At 41.4% G+C, this 26935-nt stretch overlaps 2 protein-coding genes across 7 annotated transcripts in view; one reads left to right on the top strand and one right to left on the bottom strand.

Moving 5' to 3' along the window:
- The window catches only part of ESCO1 (establishment of sister chromatid cohesion N-acetyltransferase 1), a 36206-nt gene extending 13868 nt beyond the window's left edge, over positions 1 to 22338 (top strand). The window contains exons 8-12 of one of the 2 annotated variants that reach the window (XM_069853961.1): positions 5570 to 5701; positions 15295 to 15384; positions 18171 to 18314; positions 19176 to 19363; positions 21318 to 22338. In XM_069853961.1, the coding sequence (XP_069710062.1) occupies positions 5570 to 5701; positions 15295 to 15384; positions 18171 to 18314; positions 19176 to 19363; positions 21318 to 21465 (702 nt within the window). In that variant the 3' untranslated portion in view covers positions 21466 to 22338. Of the gene's footprint in view, positions 1 to 5569; positions 5702 to 14579; positions 14703 to 15294; positions 15385 to 18170; positions 18315 to 19175; positions 19364 to 21317 lie in introns of those variants that run through there. The other variant, XR_011337175.1, reaches the window with a different exon arrangement.
- Positions 22339 to 23701: 1363 nt separating this feature from the next.
- GREB1L (GREB1 like retinoic acid receptor coactivator) overlaps positions 23702 to 26935 on the bottom strand; it is an 80529-nt gene continuing 77295 nt past the window's right edge. For all 5 annotated transcript variants that reach the window (XM_069853943.1, XM_069853945.1, XM_069853947.1 and 2 more), the window contains one exon: positions 23702 to 26565. In XM_069853943.1, coding sequence (XP_069710044.1) covers positions 26402 to 26565 — 164 coding nt within the window. In that variant the 3' untranslated portion in view covers positions 23702 to 26401. The remainder of the gene's footprint in view (positions 26566 to 26935) is intronic.

Here is a 26935-nt window from a genome sequence, read left to right as displayed (position 1 = left end):
CAAATGTGCAAAGCATGTGTTTTCAGTTTTCATAAAATGAGATACACTTTAAATCCAACAGCAGGAAAGTCAGTTATTTGCTTCTTGGAAATTCTGCTTGGCTGCCAGGTCTAGGACAAAATTTTGATCGTAATAATAGGAGTTGATTAAAGCTACAAAAGGAATGGTCTAAATAATGACTTGTGAGGTACAGAGATACTTCTGGTTTATGACACTGAAGAGGCATGTTCCTTTGAAAATCAGGCTAGTTGTCTGAAAATTATACTCACTGATTTTAGGAAAGAACGTATGAAAAGATTGAACGTAGAAAGTGAATCACTGAAGTGATTAAAAAGGTAGCACAAGGTTACAGAGACTTCTCTACCTTTCTAGATATCTTGAGTTAATGCCTGGGTGCGAGCAAGCATGAATAAATGTAGATGATCTTTATAAGAATCAGCAAATGCATGAGTCAGGATTGCTTGATGGAAGGAAGATGCCTTTGATTGAGGTTTGAATTGGTGCTATATGTAGGAATGATGTGTGCGCTAAATCTGTTTACATATCTGGATATCATACTTGAATTTTTCCTTACATATATTTTGGTTAAACTTGAACATAGTTCCTGTTTGACTGAAATAGGTAATATACGAAAGAAATATTTTGATTTAAGTTGAAAATGCACGCCTCAGTGGAAATAGTAAGTGTAGAAGTGATTTCTCATGAGCTTGAGGGAAGTTACGTAGCTATCATTTAAAGTTCTTGGTTTCTGCTTTAAATTGGTATAGATTGGTTGGCCGTTTTCTCTGTGGAAATGTAGAATGTCTTTTGGGCAGTCTTTTGTTGTTCACGTTAGTTAAGCACTTCCTCTTTTCTTTCCTGAAATCCCTATAAAAACAAGGCAGTGATTACTGCATGAGTGACTGGAGAGGGAGATTGGTAGCTGTGAGCACTTTCTTTCTTCCCACACAAATCTTATGCTTTGGGATAGCTCCACTCTTAGCAGGGCAGTAATGGCCATCCTTTCTTATAATTGATCCTTCACATTTCTGCTTCAGCAGGAGCTGAGCATTGTCTACGTGGATTTTTGTTATCCCTTGTCCTTAAGGTTTAGAATGTTTCTAAGGTAAACTGATGCAGGAATTCAGGCACCAGGGATACAGTAATTGTGTCGTGGGTTGACCCTGGCAGGCAGGTGAGCACCATGCAGCTTCTCACTCACACCCCCAGTGTAGGATGGGTGGGAAATCTCATGTGTTGAGATAAGGACAGTGTAAATAGGTAAAGCAAAAAGTGTGTTTGCTTGCAAAACAAACCAAGGAATTCATTTGCTATTTCCCATCAGCTTGGAGATACTTAGCCATCTGCAAGAAAGCAGGACTTCATCATGTGTAACAGTTGGGAAGACAAATGCTGTAACTCCAAACATCCTTCCCTTCTTCCCTCTCACCTCCAGCTTTTTATTGCTCAGCATGACGTAATATGGCACGGGGTACCCCTGTGTTCCATTGGGGTCAGCTGCCCCAGCTGTGTTCCCTCCCAGCTTCTTGTGCGCCTCCAGCCTCCTCACTGGCAGGGCAGGATGAGGAACAGAAAAGGCCTTGACGCTGTGTAAGCATTGCGCAGCAAAAGGTAAAACATCCCTGTGTTATCAACACTTTTTAGGTCACAGAGCTAAAACATAGCACTGTAGCAGTGGCTATGAAGGAAATAAACCTTATCCCAGCCCAAACCTGTACATGTTTGGAACACTCTCTGGAACATTCTTGAATAATGTTTTTATACAGATTGAGAACAGATTCATTTTCTATTGTTAATATTGTGCAAATTTGGGTTTTAGCTTTGTATTTTTTTCATGCTGCTTTAGCCAGTGACAAGTGAGGATATCATTTCAGGACAAATAATGACCCTACATTTTTATTTTTCAAATACACTAAATAAGAGCTAGATACATCACAGTTCTGAAAGTTTTGGGTTGATTGATATCTTTTGGCTAAAATAGCTTTTCAGAAAGATGCATACTGGTGATGGGGGGTGGTGGTTTTGTTGGTTGTTCTTTTTGTTAAATTCTGCAGCCTTGTTTCTGAGTTGGGCCATGTCTCCTGATCCTCCTGGTCAGCAAGGGGATCTACCCATCAGCTTTAGTCTGAAATGCACCCTGCATTGAGATAGCGTTCTTTGACCTTTTCGTATTCTGCAGAGAGCCCAAAAATCTTTGTGTTTTTCCTTCATGCTGCTCTTATATTTCCTTTCCAGCCTGCCTGGTCTGTGGCTGGGGTTTATTCTTTGCTCTGTGAAAAGACTAGAGGAAAAAGTCTTCCTCTAACTAACAATAGGTAATCAAGACGGTGACCTAATCTGTGCCTGAAGAGAGAAAAGACCAAAAAAAAAAAAAAGGGAACCCCTTTTCATCTCCTACAGAGGCACCAAATGCCTTTTTTGCTTGCAGGGCTCCTTATTCCACATATGGAGGATCAGCAGACATGCACCTTCTCAAAGAAGATATTGGTAAGACTTTTCTTTCTGTCTCACACAGAATTAAGAAACTCTTCTGGTGATTAGGGCAGCATTATTACAATGTTCTGTTACAGTTAGCCTTGAAACAGTGGACCTCGCATGTCCTGTGCTTATGTTAATGAGGATTTCCTGAGACATCATGAATGCCTAATTGCCATCTACATGTGCAGGATTTGCTTAGGAAATAGAAGCCTCCTTGCTCGTTATTGTTACTGTTAAGAAAATTGAGTTTTATCAGAGCAATATAGTTTTCTGCCTGCAACACGGCACTTAAATATCGCTCTGTAAATAAGTTCTGAGAGTTAAATCTCTTTTTCTAGTTGTGGCAAATTGACAGTTTATTCTGCAGCACCCAGTATCTGATGTTTGCTTGGTTGATTTTTTTTCCCCCTCAAAAAATATCGGTTTAAAGTTTTTATTTACTCACATGTGTGCTGCATAAGGTGTTCTTGGGTTGTGGGTTTTTTGTTGTTGTTCCTCCCTCCCCATTGCGAAGGATTTGGAACCCCTAATGCAGTATTGTATTGTTTGGGAGCACTTTTTCCCTCTTGATGCATTCCCTTTCCTCTTCCTTATGCAATGATGTCAGGTTAAAAAGAGTCAGATTCTGTAAATGTTTTGTTAAAGTACAAACATATATTCTTAGTTCCTGTATTTTGCATGTCCTGGTTTTTCTGTTGTAGTCTGTAGTCTGGATTTACAAAGCTGCTTTTTTTTTTTTTTTTTTCTGAAACATTGTGTCTTATACTGAGGCTTTGAAATAGCCTTTTTGTGTAACTGAAGTACTTTCTTCTTTACTGCCTTTGGGACCGTGTAAAGTATTTCCTAAAAACCATAGTCAGCATTTGTTAGGGCTAAAGAGTTCAAAAAGATTGCTTTAGTTACTACAGTGTGTTTGTCTTCTTACAATTCACATAACACATTTTTAATATTAACTTCTGTGTAGCCCACTGAAACGACTGAATGCATGTAAAATTAGTAATATCAGTGAAATCTTTAAAATACAAATGAAAAAAAATGAGTAAAAGATAGTCCTCAAACCCCAGGGCCACTGATACCAGCAACATCCAAGAATGTCAGGCTGTAAAATACAGTGTAGCAGTACTACTCTAGGGAAATAATCTCTTCCTGGAGACTTGCAAAACAGCGTATATATTTGCAGAAGAAGATGGGATGAGCTAAGGAGCCTGACAACTTTTTTGATGACTTCCTACATAGCTAGGCTTTTTTGGGGCTTGAATTTTTTTTGTAGTAAACTAATAGGTAGATATTTTAGCTTAAATACATTTTAGGTCCTTAATCTCTTGAATAGGAGTTGTTTTCTGAGACTTCCTGCGGTACTGATATGTGCTGAGTATTTTAAGAGTTGCTTAATGTAGCTGATTTTCTAATTTACATGTCTTATGTTTTTTAAATGTATTTCAAGCATCAAAGTAGACTTCCTCTTCACTTATCCTGCCCTAGATATAGGGATGTGTTCTTCATCTTCACGATAGGAATTACTAAGTTCAGTTCAATTAGTTTATCTTAAAATAATTGCCATACATCATCCTTCCTGATGAACTGCCTTTTTTCATTTTTCATGTATAAGCCCTTGAAATGCAGAATAATCTGGTGGCCAGATGGGTATTTTGCTTTGAACTATATTGCTGATTTTAAGGAAGTCCGCAGTTAAAATGTGTGGGATTCAATTTTTACGCCTTTAGAAAGCTCATCTTATTCTGATTTGGGAAATCTAACCTCAGGGTTGGTCCTTCTTTCCTTTTTCCTTCAGAAGATTAAGGTACTCCTGTTTCTCCTTCTGTATGCAGTAGGAATATATAACTTGACATACCGCTAAAGCAATGACTCCTCAGATTCAGTTTTTCTTTTGCTGAGTTTCATGTATGCGCTCTTAAAGAGAAGTTCAACTCTTGAGTTTGCCTGGCCAGTTGTACCTTTAGTCTCTTCTGGGAAAAAACCCTGATGCCTACGTTTTAGATTTCCTTAATGACTGCTTGAAATAAGTTGCTGGTGTGTAGAGAACTGAGCTGTCATCTAGCTCTTAGATGTACTTAATCTACCTTTGAAGGCTGAAGGAGTAAGAAGTGATTTGTAAACTTCCTTCTGTGAAGCAGGCTTTTTTCATTTCACTCTTTATTAGGCACTGACTCCTTAACTGAGCGTGCGTCCAAATTAATAACAGTATTTTAATGAGTAAATAGCAAAGCAATAGGTACCGAGTAGTGCCCCAAGTTTGGTAATGGTTGGTTATAGAGTAGGAGGGTAGCTTAAAGTGTTGCGAGTAAAATGCTAAGGTCTTCCGTTTGTATTGTAGCTGCAATCCAACATCTGCAGAATAAAAGTTCTGAACACTGTGCAATGAAGATAGTATGTCAAACATCATAGTTAAGACTTAAGTCCTGAGAGTATACTAAATGAGGCTTTCAATCAACAAAGAGAAGGATAAAATCCCATAATTCTATTTGATTGCCTTGAAATATTCGGTTTATATAAAAACCAACAATGCAGTGATCAGCTGTTGCAGATGTATTGCTGATCTTATGTATTACTTCTCTAGCTTTTGTTTTTTATAATAACCTTCCAAACATTCCGGCTAACCTTCAGCCCACCTCAAGGCAAATCACAACCAAAAGACAGGCAGCAGCAGGACAGTAGGGAAAACCAAATATTGTGGGGCTGGCTGTGGAAGACATTTTCTTTGTGGAAGATGATTATATTTACTGCAAGTAGGGTAATGAAGGAAGAATTCTCTGTTCTTCATAAAATGAAAGAAAAGTCATTTGTTAAGAATGAATGAGGGGCAGAGAATTTTAATGTTGAGTAGAGTTTGCTCTGTGATTGATGGCCATGTCTTTGGAGGCCAAGTAGGTTTTTGAAAGATGGAATTCTAAATTCTGTACTTTTTTCCTCCTGTTTCACTCCGTTTTAGCCTGTCTGTTGAATTTCTGGAGGATAAGTTATAAAAGACATGTCTGATTAGGTGAAAGTTTTGTTGAACTGTATTTACCATGCTTGCAATTGGCAAATACCTTTCTTTTTTTTTCTTTTCTTTCCTCTTTTTTTAAAATAGGATGCAGGGCAGAAGAGATTTGGTGCCATTTCCTGTAATATTTGTGGAATGCTTTACACTGCGTCAAATCCAGAGGATGAAACCCAACATCTCCTTTTTCATAACCAATTCATAAGTGCTGTAAGATATGTGGTAAGAAAACCTTATATTTTTAAAGGCATAAGCATTGTCTTTTCTTTGCTCTGTACTGGTTACAGTCTGTATTATTTGTATTAAGTTGCATTTCAGCAGATTAGTATTACAGCAGGCCGTAAATAATCCACTTTGGGAAATAAATGTTTTTAAAAGCCACTGTAGACAGCTTATACGTAACACATAAAGTATTTAATAGGATAGTGGTGGTTCATTGCCATTGTATTCTTTCTGTTACAAGTCTTGGCGGGGAGGTGAGAGTGGTGATAGGAAAACAAAGGAATGTCACTGTTCTGAAAGTGCTAAATACAGGTTTCAGTACAACTGGTGTTTGCAGTGGTTGGCTTAATAGTCAGATAAAGAGCTGATTGTGCCATTTTTGTAACTGTGTAATCTTAGATAACTTCCAAATTACTTTTTCTTAATTATCTGTAATTTGAAGAGAGGCCGCCTAGGAATCCAGATGATACAACTTTATAGTATATTAAAACTTTATTGAATTTATAGTATGATTGTATAAAGTCCGAAGTATTCTTCCATAACCTTATTATATGTGCTATATCTGAGTATATCTTTCGTATTAAAGGTCAGATCTGAAAAATTATATACAAAGTATGTTGTAAAATCAGCTACTTCACACTAGCTGATGTTACAAGACTTATTGGAAATACCTGTTCACATGTCTGAAATCCAGAATAGAAACCACAAAGCTTGTTTTCTTTATCACACATGTTACCTTCAGTACTCTACACTCGAGTAGATAAGACCTCCAGGATAAATGAACTGAGGCCACCAATCCATTTCATGTTGGTACCAAATAGCTTTTGGGCTACTCTTAAATATCAAGCTCAGTTTTATCCCACTGTTTACAAATATAAAGATGTATTGTCATAGCCAAGGTGTTTGAAACTATTTGATAAATAATTGTGGTATTTGTTCTGTTCTTGGTTAGGTTTTTCTGAATAATCCAGACACTTTGAAAGATCTCTTCTGATGTACATTAGATGCATTTTAGCTGCACTGAAGTTTAAATAATTGGGAAGTTGAAAAAACTGAAATTTCTCTCTTGTATGTGTGTCTAGAGTAACAACATGATTAAAATAAAAGTGAAAGAACAAGTTGCCTTAGAACAGTTGTGAACAACTGTGTATAAAGTTAGGTAGGCTTTTAGTTTGAGAAAAACTTTCCCATTGTTTTCTCAGTTTTTAGGTATTGTTGTGAACAACTGTGTATAAAGTTAGGTGGGCTTTTAGTTTGAGAAAAACTTTCCCATTGTTTTCTCAGTTTTTAGGTGTCTTCTTAAATCTTTGCACTTTGTGCACTCAAGCAAATTATTTGTATTGTTAGTTCAATCAATAAACAGTTCTATCTCTGAAATCTTTTTAAGACTCTAGTTGTGTTCTGTGACACCATAGAAGGCTACAGAACAATGATTTAAGTGGTTTTCTAGAACAGAAACTTTAGAATAAGAGGCAAAGGAAGGAATCTTATGACTTTTTAAATTCCCCTCTGACTTGTTTTTTCTCTCACACCAATTTCATGGAATCATAAAATGGTTTGAGTTGGAAGGGACCTTAAAGATCGTCCAGCTCCAACCCCTCTGCCATGGGCAGGGACACTTCCCACCAGACCAGGATGCCCAAGGCCCCATCCAACCTGGCTGCGAACACTTCCAGGGACGGGGCAGCCACAGCTTCCCTGGGCAACCTGTGCCAGTGCCTCACCACCCTCATCGTGAAGAATTTCTTCCTTACATCTGGTCTAAATCTTCCCCCTTCCAATTTAAAGCCATTCCCCCTCATCTTGTCACTCCATGCCCTTGTAGGAAGTCCCTCCCCAGTTTTCCTTCAGGCCCCCTTCAGGTACTGGAAGGTGGCCATAAGGTCTCCTTGGAGCCTTCTCTTCTCCAGGCTGAACAATCCCAACTCTCCCAGCCTGTCCTCATAGCAGAGGACATAGAATTTGACACTCCATTTTCTGCATGGGTAAGTAACATTTGCCATGCTAAATGGATGGTCTTTAACACTACGTGTTTGGCCCGTAATCAGTGGTTCTCAGTTGATTTTATTGAGGTAATGTGCGTGACAGAAATATCCCCACCTCTTCTTAGAAAATAATTTGAAGTCTAGATAACCCTTCTTGCCACTGAATTAGTACACCAAGTCTCTACTTGTTAATTCTTAGTCATCCAGAAATACCAGAAGAATGATTGCTGGTTATCAGAGGTTTGCTAGTGTGGGAATTGTTGGGAAGATGACTTGGAGGTGTGGTAATGCTTGGTTTCTAGATACTTGTATGTAATTGCTGTGTTGAGACTATAACTACCTTCCTTTCCTAGACAGAAAGTGTTAGCAGCACAGTAGCATCATGGGATTAAAAAAAATGTACTAGAGAAAGTCTTGGTAACTTCTCGGTTAAACTTTCTGATCCAGAAACATCTGGTCTTGGTGACCTTGGTATGCTACCTTATTAGCTCTTGGGATATTCTTTTTTATGAATTTAATAAATTTGACGTTGTTGATTTGGAGGCCATTCTGAGGTAACTTAGAAGCATTTTTCGTTCTCTTGTCATTCACGTTCTTTGTGCCATGTGACTCAGTCCCAGGCTGATTTGAGACTTTTCTCAGTTTTTCTCCCATTTGAGCATCTCTTGTTACATGCCTTGTAGTTCTGTTGATGATTCATTTCGCAGAATCACAAAATGAAAGCCTGTGTGTATTATCATGCCGGAGCTTCTTGCTGTGAACTGTGAAAATGGACTTTATTGTTAGTGTCTTGTTGACCTGCACGCAGCTCCTTTGTGGTACTGAGTAGCCAGAAGATAGTTCACCTGTAAATTACTATCTTAAACAAAAATATAGTTCTGTTTGTTTATTTTTAAGGCCTATCTTGTTCCTTTTAGTAAAAGCTTCTCTTTAGGTTTCTAGGAATTCCATGATGCCTCCAGAAGTAGAACAGGCTAACAAGGAGATGGCACTGGGATACTTGTTTTGTCATGGATGGCTGATAGAGACAATAAGGAAATTGTAGGCGGAGGGAGAAAGTTCGGCAAGTTTGATATTTTATGGATTTGGGAACAGAAGATTGGCAAGGACTGATAGTGGTTTTCTGAAGGATGCCATTTGCTAACACGTGTGTGCAAATTGAATAAGCAACAAGGTAGAATGGTCAGGGATAGTGCTGTAGCAGGAATAGATTAGTGTGGGAGATGTTCCCCACTGCAGACAAGTGTAGGAATTTGTCTCACTGTCCTTCTGGTTTCAGACATCTGAAAGTATCCAGAAAAATTACACCATTCTAGCATGTGTGTGCGTTGAGTGATGGTGTACACATCAAGCCTTGCCTCCAGGAGGATGGATGACTTTGTGGGATGAATGAATGGGTCAGTTTCATAAAATCCTGTAGCTATATACCACACACTATCAATTGTGTATCCTCTTTGTGATACCACATAGTATCCATTCACCATTTCTGCAAAATCTTTTTAAGAGCAAGACGTTATTTTTAATGATGTTTTTAAGTTGCAATTCCAAATACTTAAGTTAGGAAGTGCTTGTGGATTCAGATGCCTAGTGCGAATGGAGTTACTGTTTGTATTTCAAGCTTATCCTCTTAATTAAGAACATCTCGAGGTGAAGAAAGTGGAATAAGCTGTTATTTGGGCTAATGTCTAATCTGGTACATTTTAAATAGCTTTAATACTCCAGTTGCACCCTAGCCCATCTGTGAGGTGCTTACAAATTCAGATTAAATTAAAAAAGCAAGCAACTTGACTTCTTGGAACCAAAGGTTAATAGAGTATTGGGACTGAAGATGATGATGAACTTCATGTTGTCTTAGAAAGATTTCATGGTTGTCTTGATTTGCATTCATTCAAAAAATGATACATCTGTACAATATAAAACTTAATAATATTTCAAATAAAGTTCTTAGTATTAGCTGTGTTCTGTGATAATCTTAGTTTTAACAGAGTGTAGTATTTTATAGTTGAAGCTGAAGATCTTAATGTGTTCTACAATCAAAACCTCATTCTCCATGTTAGGTTAATAGGAAAGAGGCAGAATATCTGTAATTTGATGGAGGAGTTGAGAAGAAGGCAGTTGACCCATTTCTCTGCTACAAATTATCAAGGATAAACATGCACAAAATTTCATACTTGGGTTATTAGGGGAAAATTTTGTAAAAGCTTTTCTTAGTGAAGATCAAGAATTATACAGGATTAACTACATTTTCTTCATTACTCCAGTATTTGTGAGGAAAAAGGGGTATAAGAAAATCCACCACTGATTTTCATGGATTTTTATTAATTTGAGAAACGAGAAGTAGAGACAAGCCAGAACTGACATACATGGAAAATACTAGGTCCACTCTCCCATTTCTTATTCTTACATAAGAACTTTTAAACCATGAGGAAATGCGTAGGAAGCAGTCTGTTGCCTCCTAACTTACGCCTTTAGAGACAAATCTACATCTAATATTATTAAACTATAAGCAGGATATAGTTCATGTGAAATTGAGCCTTGATCGCTTCAACTACAATGCCATTAATGTTGGAGCTGTCTTTCCAACTGCATTCCACATCACTCATTATAGCAATGCACTAAACAGCGCATTCATAATTACTGTCCGTGCTGCTATCACAGAATAAACAGGTTGGAAGAGACCCACCGGATCATCGAGTCCAACCGTTCCTATCAAACACTAAACCATATCCCTCAGCACCTCGTCCACCCGTGCCTTAAACACCTCCAGGGAAGGTGACTCAACCACCTCCCTGGGCAGCCTGTTCCAGTGCCCAATGACCCTTTCTGTAAAGAATTTTTTCCTAACGTCCAGCCTAAACCTCCCCTGGCGGAGCTTGAGGCCATTCCCTCTTGTCCTGTCCCCTGTCACTTGGGAGAAGAGGCCAGCACCCTCCTCTCTACAACCTCCTTTCAGGTAGTTGTAGAGAGCAATGAGGTCACCCCTCAGCCTCCTCTTCTCCAGGCTAACCAACCCCAGGTCACTCAGCCGCTCCTCATAAGGCCTGTTCTCCAGCCCCTTCACCAGCTTTGTTGCTCTTCTCTGGACTCGCTCCAGAGCCTCAACATCCTTCTTGTGGTGAGGGGCCCAGAACTGAACACAGTGTTCGAGGAGCGGTCTCACCAGTGCCGAGTACAGAGGGAGAATAACCTCCTTGGACCTGCTGGTCACGCCGTTTCTGATACAAGCCAAGATGCCATTGGCCTTCTTGGCCACCTGGGCACACTGCTGGCTCATGTTCAGTCGGTTGTCAACCAACACCCCCAGGTCCCTCTCCTCCAGGCAGCTTTCTAGACAGACTTCTCCTAGTCTGTAGCACTGCACAGGGTTGTTGTGCCCCAAGTGCAGGACCCGGCATTTGGCCTTGTTAAACCTCATGCCATTGGACTCAGCCCAGCGGTCCAGCCTGTCCAGATCCCTTTGCAGAGCTTCTCTACCCTCCAGCAGATCGACACTTCCACCCAGTACCCTCCAGCAGATCGACACTTCCAGCCAGCTATTTCACAATGCAGTAGAGACCGCTCGTCTGTGTTGCCATTTTTTGAATTATTTCTTTCTTTTGTAATTCTGTTGCCATTGCAGGTTAATAAGGGAGCAGGAGCAATCTTTAATCTTGTTTTAATTGGGAGGAAAAGTTAGACATAGATAAAAAATGAGTTAACTATTCATCACAGAGTTGCCTTATGCTCCTAAAAGATTACAAATACCTGTAGGATAAATGACTATAATATGGAAGGGGAGGATACATCAGCTTTTACAATTAGTGAGGCTCTGTACAACACCAGTCTGCCCAGCTGTGGCAATGATGCTATACGTGTCTTGCTGCTGCTGGCTGTAGGTGATGTGTTGTGGAGCACAGGCTTCCAGTATCGAGGAGGAGTGGTATAGTCATGTTCTTTTACTCCAGGCCTTGCAGAACATATATCCTGATGTAAATGACAGCATTCCTTTTAACTTCTTTGGGCATCACAAGCAATAAGTCTAAATGCTTGGGCATCTCATTCAACATTAAATAAGTCTTAATGCCCTAAAGTAATGTCAGTTAAAAGCAGAGGAAAAGCAATTTTTTGACATTGCAGTAGAATATTATAAAGTACATTGCAGACACAATGCCTTTGTTGCTTACTATGGTAAAGTGTTCTTGCCAGCTGCCTGAGTGAAGGCGTCCTAATTCAGTTCTTGGTGATTGAAACAGCACACAACAGTCTGCAAGATGGTCTAGTAGTGTTAAAATAATGGGGATTTGTTAAGAAAGCGTACATTGGTGGACATGTTAGGGGAAGGAATCTTCAGACCACATGCAAGGTACTGGTATTAAAACATATTTTGTGTATTGTAGTTATGCAATAGGGTCAGCCCCAGTTGAAGCAATAGCATGTTTTCCTTAACAGCTTTAAAGTTAAAATATGAAAGAGCTATGACCCATCTTGTGCATTATTTCTGTTTGTGTGGTTTTAAAGAAGCACAGTTGAGATTGTGTAGAGAAAAAATCAGAAGGGCTAAGGCTCAACTAGAAATCAGATTGGCAAAGTCTGTGGAAGATAACAAAAAATCCTTCTATAAATATATAAATAATAAAAGGAGGACTAGGGAGACCATACAGTCCCTATTGGATGCAGAAGGAACAACAGTGACAGGGGATGAGGAAAAGGCTGAGGTACTTAATGCCTTCTTTGCCTCAGTCTTTAATTGTAAAGAAAGTCGTTCCATCTGTGTACAAACCCAGGAGCTAGAGGAGCAAAATGAGGCTCCCATGATCCAAGAGGAGGTGGTCAGAGCCTTGCTAGCCCGACTAGACACCCACAAGTCTATGGGGCTGGATGGGATTCATCCAGGGGTATTGAAGGAGCTGTCGGATGTGCTGGCCAAACCCCTTTCCATCATCTTCCAACAGTCCTGGAAGACTGGGGAAGTCCCACTGGACTGGAGGCTGGCTGATGTTGTGCCCGTCCACGAATACTGTGTTCAGTTCTGGGCCCCTCACCACAAGAAGGATGGTGAGGCTCTGGAGCGAGTCCAGAGAAGAGCAACAAAGCTGATGAGGGGGCTGGAGAACAGGCCTTACAAGGAGTGTCTGAGAGATCTGGGGTTGTTTAGCCTGGAGAAGAGGAGGCTGAGGGGAGACCTCATTGCTCTCTATAACTACCAGAAAGGAGATTGTGGAGAGAGGGGAGCTGGCCTCTTCTCCCTAGTGAGGGGGGACAGGACAAGAGGGAATGGCCTCAAGCTCCACCAGGGGAGATTTAGGCTGGAGATTAGGAAAAAATTTTTCACAGAAAGGGTGATTGGGCACTGGAACAGGCTACCCAGGGAGGTGGTTGAGTCACCTTCCCTGGAGGTGTTTAAGGCACAGGTGGACGAGGTGCTGAGGGGCATGGTTTAGTGTTTGATGGGAATGGTTGGACTCGATGATCCCGTGGGTCTCTTCCAACCTGGTTATTCTATGATTCTATGATTCCTTACTAAGGCTAAACAATAAGGATACTGAGGATGCAGCTGCTTAGGTGAAATGTTAGCTTTTCTTTTTGAAACTCTTTGAGCTGCTGCTAGAACAAAGGAATATGACTTTAAAATGTCTCCTCTGATGTAAACCAAATGAACTAAATGTCTTGGATTGAGCCTAGGGTTTGCTGAAACTTTTTGGAAAGCTTCCTCTTAAAGATATATTTCTGAATAAATTCCAAAATACATCAATTCAAACTAGCACTCCTGTGAATATGATGAGTCCCCGTATATCCTCATCACTTACGTCAGTAGGTACATAATAATGAAAACAATGAGTTCTAAGTATTAGAGAGTCATTTATTGCAGTTTGGAATTATTTTTAGATGTGTGCTAATGCACTGTTGCTTAAAAGTATAACGGCAGTAAGGTGTCCAGGAATGTTTTCTTCCCTCAGATTTCATTATGTTGGTATTACCTGGCTATTATGTTAATAGAGTACCTTCACCTGAAATTTAGAGTTGAATTTTCTGCATTAGGCCTGCAACATTCTGGATGCTGTAATTGTAGGATTATCAAACACATAATGTTTATCTGCTGAGTAATGGTCGTGGTTGGTTTAAAGTAGGCTATAGTAAGCTTCCGCATGGCAAACAGGTGCCAAAAGGCAACAAAAATCCCTGAAAATGGAGAGAGGATGTTGTTTGATGTTGGAGAGTAGTAATTCTTGCCTGAAGTTTTGGACACATTTTCTAACAGTCTCAAAAGGCAGGTCACAATCCCACAAACTGAACTTTCTCATTACCTGAGTATTATGACACTGCTCTTTACTGCCCTTTGTGTTTGGACTATAATATATGAAAATTCAAATAGGATCATCTTTTGTGTTGGTGTTCAGTGCAACTACTGCTGAGATGGAAAGCTCACAGGATTGAAATGGCGTCTGTGTTGCAGCCATTGCCATCTGGGTGCTAAACTCATACTTAAATAGTTCCAGGGCAACCAGGAAGTAGATACATTTCTAAAATGATTCTTCTCATGTCTTGTTTGGGGTAAGGGAGTAAAATCGGCATGATTAAAGTGAGATACAGGCCAAGTATTATAACTCTCTTTTTATGGTAGTATATATGGCATTCATTCAGTGCCAAATTCCATTGTTTTGGTCTTTAGTTGAAGGTATTCTGTGGGAAGATATAGATTTCAATGAGAATTATTCCATCAGTATTGTTTCTTCAAAGGCTTTTTTACTTAAAGTTGCTTTGAGTAAGACTTGGTAGATCAGCCTTTTTAGTGGCTGACGTTACTTCTGCATTCAGTATTTTTAGGTCCCTTCAAAGCAACTTGAGTTCTAATATCTGCCAGTCCCATCTTACTAGATTTAAGTGGCTTTTTTGTTTTGTTTTTTTCCATGCAGGTACTGCTCATTATTCACCACGAGTGTGGATCTGAAGAAGAGTTAATTACCTCTATTTTTTTGAGTATGTTTATACTTCAGATACACACAACGTAGCCTCCTTCCCCATTAGATTCTTAGAAGGTAGTTATAAAATTTTTTCTAGTATCCTTCTTGTGGCTTTAACAAATATGATCAGTAACAAAATAAACTATTCCTTACATTTTGGGCAACTGCATGCCAATCAGTTCACTTAGTACCTCCTGGAGGTCTTTCGCATGCCAAACTTTAAAACTGAGTGTGTATTTGTGGAGGTAACTATGTTAAAAAGAAATATTTTATTAAAACTTAGGGTTTTTCCCATGCACTGGACTTCGGAAAATAAGTATTACATAGGTTTGGAAATCAGTTCTGTGAGCCAAGTTTGCTACTTCTGTTTTAAAGTTCAGTTTGCCTTGCAGTCTTGGGGGAAAAAAAATCAGTTGGGCAATTACAGGACACTTTCACAAATTGTTTCTAGATGTAGCTAGGCTATTGTGTAAATTACTGTATTATTAAGAACATGTATCTGTTGTGCTCATTTTAAAAAGCTAGCTGAAGTTCCCTTCTCTAGCAAAGCAACTGCTAAACGATGTGAAGTCTCTGCCTAAGTTCAATATCTAGAACAATAATAGACAATTTCTGTTTGTGAAAGTACATCTCATGTATGGTTTAGATAAGTGTTTGTTTCATTTAGGGTTGGAAAAAGGAGCGGATTTTGGCCGAATATCCTGATGGAAAGATAATAATGGTTCTTCCTGATGACCCAAAGTATGCACTTAAAAAGGTATGGAGAAGAGGACTGGACCCGTGTATGTTACCTTGTTGGATATTTTAATACAAGGAATGAGAATGTTCATGGATGGTTTGCATAATTTATGTGCGAGCAGTTGAAGCTGGACCCAGAACAGCAATGGTTCTGTAGCTTTTTCCACCAACAGATCAGACATCTCCCCCTTAAGTACTGCCACTTCCCTCATACCGAGGTTGGTCCTGAGCAGCAGCCAACTGATTTTTTTTTTTTTTTTTACATTTTCATAATGTACTTGCTGATTGCCTGCCAGGTATTTTATGTAATATAAACTTCCTACTGTATTTAAGCTGAAATGTATAAATGTTATTGCACAGCATGAATATGGCACCAGTCTCAAAATGATTTTTATATAAAAATAGATTCATGTTGAAACTGGCCTCAAAGTCACATATTCTGTTCATGTGTCCAGACCAGGGTCAGCTCAGGTTATGATGTATCTTGACAGTCTCCTAAAACTTCTACCACTGGAGACTTTTCTGACCTCTTCAGACACTGTGACATTGTCTCACTATCCATAGTGTTAGGAAATTTTCCCTAAACGTCCAACAGAGTCTCCGTACTGCAATTTAAGTTCATTAGTGCAGATCAAATTGCTGTGGCTTTTGAAAACATCTTTGTTTTCCTCTTTGCAACATCTTTTTTTATGCCTGAACAAACTCTGATTGTTCCACATTTAGGAGATTGGCAGATGTGCTGGTTTTAGTTTATACTCCTATATAATGTTTTGTAGAGTTCTGATCCTTGTCGTACTCTCCTCTAGATTATTTCCATTTTTCTCATGTCTGTTTTGAAACTCCATATCAAAAACTGGGCATCGTACACCAGCACATCCTTAGAGCAGCAGGATACTTTGAGGTTTTGCTGGCTCACCTGCATTCATACATCTGAATGTCACTACGGTTTTACTTTTTCAGTAGCACGGCGTTGGCTCTGTTTAGCTGGGGATTTGCTGTGTCTAATAGGTACTTTTAAGCAGTACTGCTATTGCGCAATTACAGAGTGATTGAGGTTGGAAGGGACCTCTGGAGGCTGAGTTGATGCCCAAGAACTCTTCTGATGGTGGGGCTATAGTGGGTTTTCTTTGGAACAACAGAATTTTTTAAGTTACTGAATTGAAAAGAAACTACAGGTTTTCTTTTTACAATGTGTTATGCAGAGAAGTTTGTTTATTAAATTTTGATTCTCTGGTGGTACCACCTTAACTTTAGTACAAAGAAACATAGAATCACAAAATCATAGAATAGTTTGGGTTGGAAGGGGCATTAAAGATCATACGGTTCCAACCCCTCTATCATGGGCAGGGACACCTCCCACCAGACCAGGCTGCCCAAGGCCCCATCCAACCTGGCCGCGAACACCTCCAGGGATGGGGCAGCCACAGCCTCCCTGGACAACCTGTGCCAGTGCCTCATCACACTCATAGTGAGGAATTTCCTCCTTACATCTAGACTAAGTCTTCCTTGTTCAAATTTAAAGCCATTACCCCTCATCCTATCACTCCATGCCCTTGTAAAAATTCACTCCCCAGCTTTCCTGTAGCCCCTTCGGGTACTGTAAGGTTGCTATAAGGTCTCCTTGGAGCCTTCTCTTTTCCAGGCTGAACAACCCCAACTCTATCAGCCTGTCCTCGTATGGTAGGTGCTCCAGCACATCCATTCTTACTAAAATAGCTGAAGAAAAATTACATAAAATACTTAAGTGGGCAGAGTAAAGGGAAAGTATAGCAAATGAAGACATTTAGGATAGAATTCTCTGTAGTTCTGCCTGGTTAAAGGTGAGACCATCTACAGCTGTTGCTGCTGTGGTTCACTGACTTCAAGAATGGTTACTTACTGCTTCGGATTGGCTAATTTGACTTGTTATTAAAAGACTGGTACCTGAAAGTTGGATGAGAAAACAGAGAGCTGTGCCTTTTAAAGGCTATTTAAAGGTTATTTTTAAAACCTTTTTTTAACACAATTTTCATTTTATTGGTACTCACTTCATATATTCATAGTGTCCATAATTCTACTTTTGCTTTACAAACATAACTGCAACATGCATTGAAGCAGCTCATGCCATTTAATGCACCACATAGGAAGGGCTACCTTTTTTCTGTCTCTGAATGATAGAGACTGTTCCAGTGCCTAGCCACAGGTTCAGGGATCTCGGGTCACACTGAAGCTTTTGTTTACATTCATGCTGGAGTTTATGTATTTCTTCTAAACTTGCTAGTATTAAACAAAATTTTGTATTTAGTTCCAGTTACTTCTTGCGAGTAAAAAAAGGAAAAGAGATGATGGTTATTTCTTCCTTTATGACAAATACGCACGTTTTCTAGTGGCCTCAGCACTATACGTGCCATCATCTGCTCAGAGCCCACCACGGATTAGTTCTTTCAAGGCTTAAAAATAACAGACAGAAAACCCTCAGCTAAGCTAGTTTAACTTTTGGCACAGATCTTGTTTACTTTAAGAATACCAGAGTCCATGCTTTGATTACCTGTATTCTCTCTATTAGCCGTTGACTAATTGAAGTTTGGACCTAATAGAAGCTGACTTAGAGGTCTCTGCTCTTCCTATTCCCAGTCAAGTGTTATTTAAGGAACTTATGTGGACTGATGTGTTGCAAGTCACTTAGGGTAATCCCTAACTTCTGGAATAGCTCTCAGTGCTCTAGATACCTTAGTGATTTTTTGTAAGTCTGTAATTTTGGTGTAAATTTATATGAATGCATATTTACATGTGTTTCTTACGCATCATTTAAACTTATTTTGACAGGTTGAAGAAATTAGAGAAATGGTAGACAATGACTTGGGATTTCAGCAAGCTCCGCTCATGTGTTACTCTAGAACTAAAACTCTTCTTTTTATTTCTAATGACAAGAAAGTTATTGGCTGTTTAATTGCAGAACATATACAGTGGGTAAGTGATTGAACTGGAGAAAGGCAATCTGTGTCAGTGCCTAGTGACTGTGTTCTTCAGACATTCTGAATTACCAAGAGTTTAAGTCCAGCCATTTAGAAACTTAACTATTCTGTGAATGCCTTCTCCCGAGATGAAAAGACTTTTGGTGGCAGACTATTCTGAGATGCAGCGACTCGGTTTTGCATAGTTGACACTGAGCTGCGAAATGTGTATGTTGTCATGCTTGGGTCAGACCTGCTTATCTAAGAACTTGCTACAGCCAAAGGGTGGAACTTTTCTTCCTCTGCTATTCTAGCTCTGGCCCTCCTCTTGCTTCTTGATGAGCAGTTTTAACTCCATGCCTGACAGAAATCCAAGTTGGAAGAGAAAAGGGGTGCTCTGTAGGATGGAGTTGAATCACTGAGGGGTCAAATAGCTCCACGGCAGACAGAAGCAGCGGGCAGAACTGTGCAGTAGAGAGCAGGACAAGAAGTCAAACTGCCAGTTGTAGTCCTGAAAACTGATGTCAGAATTTTGTCTGTTTCCTGTCTGTCCTTCGGTGTTGTCTGCCATCCTGTGGAAGTAGCAGACAAAGACCAAAAAAATCTTAGTCAAAGTTGGAGAAATCGATGCAAACACTTTAATACATGTGGTAGCAAGAACTGGATTACCTGCTGCTGTTATTTTAAATCTGATAAACTTTAGAGGTTTGATTTGGTTTTTTTTTTTGGCTTAATCTTTTATCACATTCCAATTTTGAAACTGTTTAGAGAAATTAAATGAGATGCATTAGGCATCTCATTTAGAGAATTATTTTGTTCAGTCATTAGCGATGCTTTTATAATAAAAGTGACAAATATTTTTTTACATTGCCTGCAGGGCTACAGAGTTATAGAAGAGAAGGTTCCAGAAATCAGTTCAGAAAATGAGAAAGTAATATTTGAAAGACAGAAAGCGTGGTGCTGCTCAACTTCTCCAGAACCTGCTATTTGTGGGATTAGTCGAATATGGGTATTCAGCATGATGCGTCGAAAGAAGATTGCTTCTCGGATGATAGAGTGTCTTAGGTAACATTAAAAATGTTCCTCAGTTACATGTGTGTTAGATAGCACTCGGTCCAAGACATTTATTGCTCTGTGTGACTCAGGCTTGTATTTTTAAGCTGCTGGGTGGTATTTGAGATGTAGAGCTAAGCACAGTTGACAGTTCCAGTATTAACTGGAGTTCAATAATGAACATCAGTGTTCTGCAATAGCTGGTTTTTAAAAGAAATCCTTCTGGTAAGTGCAGTGGTGATGAGTGATGCTAGCAGACTGCCAGTGCGCTAGGGTACATTCCTCTGAGGTAATTATGGGTGAAAGAAATGATGTCTTTGGTCAGATCACCCAATTGTGAAGGACTGGGATGCAATCGTTGGCCAAATACCCATTCCTAGAGGTGGGAAGGGGGAAAAAAACAAGGAGGAGTGCACCAAGCTATTTGATATAGTCTGGTAGCTTCCAACTATACTTTTTCACTCTTTACTCATCTGCATTGAGCCTTAAGAGATATTTTCAATCTCCATGGAGCTTCAGCAGCTGGTGATGAGTGCATTCACCTGAATGCTAAATGCCAAATCCATAGAAGGACCCAAACATTCACGCTACTGTTGAGAAAAATGTTAAAAATGTTGACTCTCCAGTCCTTAGGTTTCTTCCAGTGACATTTCCTAGAAGTTTTAACACTGTTCTGAGTGATGCCAGGAACTACCCACATCTTATTACTGCTGGGCTATCAGGTTTGTGCTGGGTGCCTGGCTGGCCCTGTTTTGCTGGAGTTTGTGGCACCGTCACTCTTGTGTCTGCCAGTCCTCACTCACTTGGGTATTTGGAGAGCCTGGCAAAGCTCTGCAGAATGCATCTTGCCTGGCTGGTGGCCAAAAAGGTTTCTGCTCGTATTGTCTTTCCCTCAAAAATGTAACAGAAATGTCCATGTGATTGAAGTTCATGCTTGCTCTGCAAGTGCATGTAAGTTTATTTTATAGGAGTTTCAAAACTTAACTTGAATGGGAGCTTCTTCTGTTTCTAAGGATAAGCATTGCCTCATCCTTTCCCTGGTTGAGGTCTTAAAGCCCGAGATCAGTTTTTTAAGATTGGTCCCATAGCCATGCAGAAAAGAACAATGAGATCCCTCGATTCTCTCCACTCTCTTCAAATAAGAATGAAAGATACATGAAATATTTTCACACAGAAGTTAAGCAAATGGAATATTCTTTTTCATGTAATTATTAAAGGACGTGTGTCACTTCTGAATTGTGCCTTATAGTTAAGTTCTTAGATGCTCTAAATGTGCTCTCATCCCAAAGTCAAATGTATTTTTCAATCCAGAAACTTGAAATTTCATCAGGTCCCTTCAGCCTTCTCTGTGAGCACCCTGACTTGTTTGTAGTTTGTGTTTTCATTCCCAATGATTGTGGTCATGGTCCCAGCAGTCTGTTTGCTATGAAGAAATAGTTGGAATGAATTCAGACTTGTGTTTAAACTCTGAAACTGGACTTGATGCAGCTCACAAGCAATTGCTCTGGATGAACACTTCTTGAACAGTTCTGAAATATCAAAACCTCACAAATCCAGGATAAGTTACTCTCTTTGCCATTTGTGAGGAGGAGATCACTCATATAAATAAAATCTTAGAATGGTTTGGGTTGGAAAGGACCTTAAAGATCATCCAGTTCCAACCCCCCTGCCATGGGGGCAGGGACACCTCTGACTGGATCAGGTTGTTCAAGGCCCCATCCAACCTGGCCTTGAACACCTGCAGGGATCCATGACTTCTCTGGACAACCTGTGCCAGGGCCTCACCACCCTTATCATGAAGAATTTCTTCCTAAATAGAGCCATCTCCTCCTAATAAAGCTTCTTCCTTTGAAAAGCCTCTGCCACTGAATTGATCTAATGGTTTGTGGCCCAATAGTGTAACTATTCCTGCATTGTTCCCTGAGAGTAATTCTCTTTTTCCTTTTTTTTTTTTTCCCATACTTAGGAGCAACTTCATCTACGGCTCATACTTGAGTAAGGAAGAAATTGCTTTCTCTGACCCTACTCCTGATGGAAAACTCTTTGCAACACAGTACTGTGGCACTGGCCAGTTCCTGGTATACAACTTCCTCAATGGGCAGCACCAGACTTAACTGTTCCTGAAGGAATTCCATTTTTATTAGGAGACTTCTGCCAAAGCACATGGAGTGGGTGCAGACCTTCAGCAGAAGCCAGGGCCATTTTTATTACGGTGAACTCAGGACTGGTAACAACCGAGAGGTTGTACTATTTTATTAAAATTGTAAACAATGCAGTAATAGGCTAACTTTGTTTTTCTAAGAGAAAGCTATTTTATTAACTTTTACAGAAGTTTGATTGTATTTTATCTAGTTAGTCATGTTTACATGCAGCAGAAAATTGTTCATAGTGGACTGTAAACTAATGCAAAGACTCTTGTCTCACTGACGAGTACATACTGAAGTTCTTAAGGAGGTGATGTACCAGTGCCACTTGGTATGGTGACACCAGTCCTGGCCACTGGTCCCACCAGCTGGGAGAGGCCTTTAATGGTTGTTTGCTTGACAGAGCCCAAGGCTGAGCTCGATTGTGTCAAGGCACGATGTGTTATGGTGCTGTCGTCGTGAGCGCTGCTCTCACAGCCTGTACGGTGGCTTTGGGGGCATGTTGTGTGCCACTGGCTGCCAGGAAGCCTGCTGGGTGTCAGCAGCATTGGAAACTTTTCTACCCCCTGCCCTCCTCGTCCAGATCAGCTGTAGAGTCTAAGGTGGAATGAAAGCCCTGAGGACTGGTGTGCTCGTCATTCTTCCTGCAGTACTGTGTATGCACCTTTGTTAGCGACTTCACTTTGATACTTGTCACTCCTGCATAAATCTCTCCTCTTTTAAAGGGTTTGTATGTTGAAAAACTGCTGTGGCCTTTCTTGCTCTGTACATAATGTAGATAGGTTAAAAATAAAATACGTGATAGCTTTTTTAAAGTTACCCTGTACCAACAGAAGCCTGAGTGAATCCTTAGTGCATTTGGTACTTTGGTGTGTGAAACGTCCCTGCTGTGGCCCAGGGCAGCGTGTGTTTTGCAGTGACCCAAACTCGCAGTTGCTGCTGGCAACGCATTGGCATCCGTTCCCCAGTAGCTCCAGATCGGCACCGTCCCACTCTAGTGTTTACATAAGGTGAGAGGTGATGTTTTCAGCCCTAAATAATGGCTTAACCCTCTAAAATAACATGGGGAAGATTAATTAAACTTGGAGTCTGTTTTAATTCGGGACCATATGTGCAGTTAGGATACGCTTATTTCTGTTGCGCAGCCCTTAACCTTGGTCTTGAGCTCGAGCAAAGCACCCACCCCCGCTCTGAAACGTCAGTACCTGCTGAGGTGGCTGAACGGTGGTGGGGCTGCTGTCCCCAAGCTGCCACTTGTCATTGCTAGAGGAGTGGGAGCAGATGCGAAAGGGCTTTGTCGCAAAACGGGTGTGGGTTCACAGAAATCCAGGAGCAATCCGACGTGGTGGGGCTCAGCAGGCAAGGAGAGCCAAGGTGCTTCTGCTCTCACATTTGTGCCTTGGCAATGCCGGCGAGCAGCCAGACCATGACCCTTTTTCAACTGCTTATGCTTGAGGGGCTTCAAGTTGTGCTTGCAGCTTGGGTGCCCCCTCCCTCTGCTCCACTTGACACAAAGCTGCTCTGCCGGGTCCAAGTGTTGGGCTGGGGGGCTCATTGGCAGGGACTGCAGTGGTAGGACGAGGGGTGATGAGGTGAAAGAGGGGAGATTTAGCTTAGATAATGGGAAGATTTTTTTTTTTTTCTGTGAGGGAAATGTCTAATCTAAATCTTCCCCCCCTTCCAATTTAAAGCCATTCCCACTCATCTCTCCATGCCCTTGTAAAAAGGTTCCTACCCAGCTTTCCTGTGGCCCCTTCAGGTACTGGAAGGCCACTATAAGCTCTCCTTGGAGCCTTCCCTTCTCCAGGCTGAACAACCCCAACTCCAGCCCTCGGATCATCCTTGTAGCCCTCCTCTGGACCCGTTCCAACAGCTCCATGTCCTTATGCTGGGGATTCCAGAACTGGACGCGGTGCTCTAGGTGGGGTCTCATGAAAGAGGAGCAGAAGGGGCGAATCACTTCTCTAGCCCCATCCCTGGGGGTGCCCAAGGCCTGGTTGGATGGGGCCTTGGGCAGCCTGGTCTGGTGGGAGGTGTCCCTGCCCATGGCAGAGGGTTGGAACCGGATGGTCCTTAAAGTCCCTTCCAACCCAGCCCCTCCCCGCTCTTGTGCTGCCAGCACACCAGGCTATAAGGCAGTCGTAAAACCAAGGATTGGGCTTCACATGAGCAGTGGGAGGCGGGTTCCTCCGTGGCACTGGTGTGTGTGTGAGGAGAGGAAGACAGGACCAGCGAAAGGAGAGGCAGCTTAAATGGTAACTTAATATATTGAGTCAGATTTAATGAAAGCACATTATAAACATACCAGAGCCACAACTTTGGACAGGTTCCATTCATAAACAATAACATGAGGTAGACTGACTAGTGAAGCTAAATTCACCAAGTTTTTTGGTTAAGAAAACTTTACACTAGGAAAGCAACATTTCAACCCTCTTCCAGAAGTCACAAAAAAAAAAAAGCAATTACATAAGTTAAGCAAAAAAAAAAGCATCTGCATATGATTCTTTAAATCTTAGTTTACATTCAAATTTAACCTGTGAATGGACAAGAACATCAACAGGTAAAAACGTAACAGCGGCCAATCGAATACATTCATAAGAATGGCCTTGGCGAGGCTTGAATCCAACACGGAACAGCAACCATCGCGATGGCAAATAGTCTCCTTCCCAGGAACTCGCAGGCAGCCGGTTAAAGGGTGCAGTGGGACAGGCCCACACCCTCGCAGCTGGTTTACGATGCTCTGGCCCCAGTGTTACCAGAACTCCTTCCTTCCCCATGGGAATGCTAAGGAAATGGGTTTCCTGTTATTTAGGAAAGGAAGGGGAACGGGCTGACTCCCCGACTACGCACTCTGCCTCCAGGACACTCTCACGCTGCTTCACCGGAGGGCCAGCTCGCTGCTCCTCCTCCAGGAAGCCTCAGCACCCGCAACATTAAGAACTTCTTAGTGCAAACATCAAACACGCAAACAAAAAAGAAAACCCATTTTTGAACACGTAATACCTGAAACTGCTACAGCTGAAACCCAGGGCCGGCCTCGAGCCCCTCTGGCAAAAACCAGGGCTCGGGGAATACATTCAGGTGTGGCCCAAAAGCTTCAAGAAGGGCCTGTTTGTATCCCGACTTCTTCCAGGTGTTAAGATAAGGCAGGTTGTGTCTGAGGGAACATAAAAAACACACTGACAGAAGCAGGTTGTTCATCTGCAGTTTCCTAAACTCACGGCGTCAGAGCGAAGCTGCATCGACGCAGATGCAGGCAAACCCTCCGCCTTCAGCCTCCGTCAAACAGCTAACGCTTTCTCATCTGTAAACGTCTCTTTTCACAAGATTAAAAAAAAGTCGCTTAATTAACACTATATGCGTTAAAAAATAACAATGAAAACCTGCAGCTTCGGCAGGTCCTTCTCCAACGCACTGCGGGCCCAGGCGAAGGATGGGCTCATTTCATTGCTTTTCTTCATGGGGAGTAAATTCATTTTCCTGAACCGCTTTAGAGAACACGCTGAGGTTTCCTTTTTAGTAAAGGGGTCACCACATGCAGGAAGATGATTTTTTCCTGCACGGAACCCTCGGTGGGGTCACTCACGCTCCCTGCAGGAGCAGAACAGACAGAAGAGCCGCCACGATTCAACCGCGACAACCAAAAGCTACTGCACCACGTTCACTCCAGAACAACTTAACAAGGAGCTTGTAAGGAGAACACTCTGCGACTGCTGCTACAACGAATATTGACAGAGGTCAATCAAAGCAAAGGGCTGACAGCGCTAGGTGATGTATTCAAAGGTCTTTGCTCCTGGATAGAGTCTCTCCTGAGTAGGCCCAGCTCCTTGGGACTTCTCCCTGGCTTCCCCCACGTAAAATACGTCCCGTTTCATGCAGATCCAGCTCTGGCATCGCTCCTCTCCTGCACATTTTTTGTCTGTTGCCATGAAGGTACAGGTGCAGGTGCAGGTACAGGTACGCCTGCAGAGATGTGACCCGACAGCCAACTGGACCGGAGTGAAAAGGACACTGAGAGGAAGCCACCTACAACCCACAGAGGCATCAGATGCACAGCGGTGCTCGCTCCCATGCGCAAAGGAGGATCGAGCGCAGGCTTTTAAAACTCTGGTGAAGAGGAGCAACTGAGGGTGATTTTCTGGCAAGTTCTCCCAGCCTCTGAGATGAGAGCATTGACGAGAAGCCTTTTGCTTTGTCCCTGGAGTCAAGGAGGAGGTGCCTAATGGGGCGAAATAACGGTGCTGGAGACCTGGGTGCACAGGGCCTGCCCCGCGTTTGCGGATTTGTTCAGGTTTAAAAGTAGTAAACTTTGAACACCTGTGGAAATTTTGCCAAAGACAGTTTCAATACATACACAATCATGAGTTTTAAACTAACACTGCACAGAGAACAAGACTATTCCTTATAATACAAACATCTACGTTACACTGTAGTTTCAAACCCCTGAGTATTCCTGTACCGCGGTACAGAGCCGAAGAGACGCAGTGGGCTCTCCTCCACGTAGCTTCCATGAATTCCACACGCTGGGCTGCGTTTCATGTAACACATTCAAGTGAGCAGCTGCCGAGAGCAGCTTCTTCCCCTAACTCAGCTGAACACAAAACGAATTCTCCTTCAACCAAATTCCATCCTCTTCCTAGATCCTGCAGCTTGGTTGGCTGTGTGCTTGGTGTAGGCGGCTGTGACCGATGTGAAAAATAACTAAAATCCAGGATCCTATAAATCATAACTGATGTGGTAATTGTATCATTGTATCCCTAGGAATAAAGCCTGCTTAGAATTGTGGGGAATCCTTTAGTGCAGTCTAGATAAATATTGGTTGCACTTTGCTCCACAGTGATTGTACTTTTAAAGAAAAGTTCTTTTTTTTTTTTCATTTACTTCGTTAGCGGTGTCTCAGCGAAGCTCAGATATGGCGTCCAGTAAGGAAATAGAGTGGTTTGTCGTCACTACTATTTGCAGTTTGAAACTCATCCCGAAGTCGGAACTGCCACTCATCCTCCAACTCCAACCGGACTATCGTCTGCCGTAACGAGCTTCTGTCTTGACATATGACACACAGGGTGGCACCTTTAAGTGAAAAGCATGTTAGATTCTCAGGGTAAAAGAACAATGGCATTTCCTTCATCCATTTTCCTAAGATATTTTAAGATTTCTACTGATAGGTATAAAAAAAAAAAGAAAAAAAATATTAGAAGGGTCTATCAACAACCGGCCAGCCTGGGCTCAGCTCAGTCTCGTGAGCCCCGGGACAGAGGCTCATACGTCCGTTCGCAGGAGGGCGCAGACAGGGAGAAGCAAGTGTGTTGTGGGGTCTGCTCTGCATCGCAGCATGTCACTGCCTGACTGGCATTTGCACCATCAGCTGTAGTAGAGAAACCACCAACTTGAATTCAAGATCCTTAAATCACTACTGATAATTGTGCCAGAAGAATAAAGC

The sequence above is a fragment of the Phaenicophaeus curvirostris genome, chromosome 3 (assembly GCF_032191515.1).
Source record: "Phaenicophaeus curvirostris isolate KB17595 chromosome 3, BPBGC_Pcur_1.0, whole genome shotgun sequence".
NCBI classification, from domain to species: Eukaryota; Metazoa; Chordata; class Aves; order Cuculiformes; family Cuculidae; genus Phaenicophaeus; species Phaenicophaeus curvirostris.
Note: the sequence above shows the minus strand (reverse complement) of the source record. Positions and strands in the feature narration are given on the sequence as shown.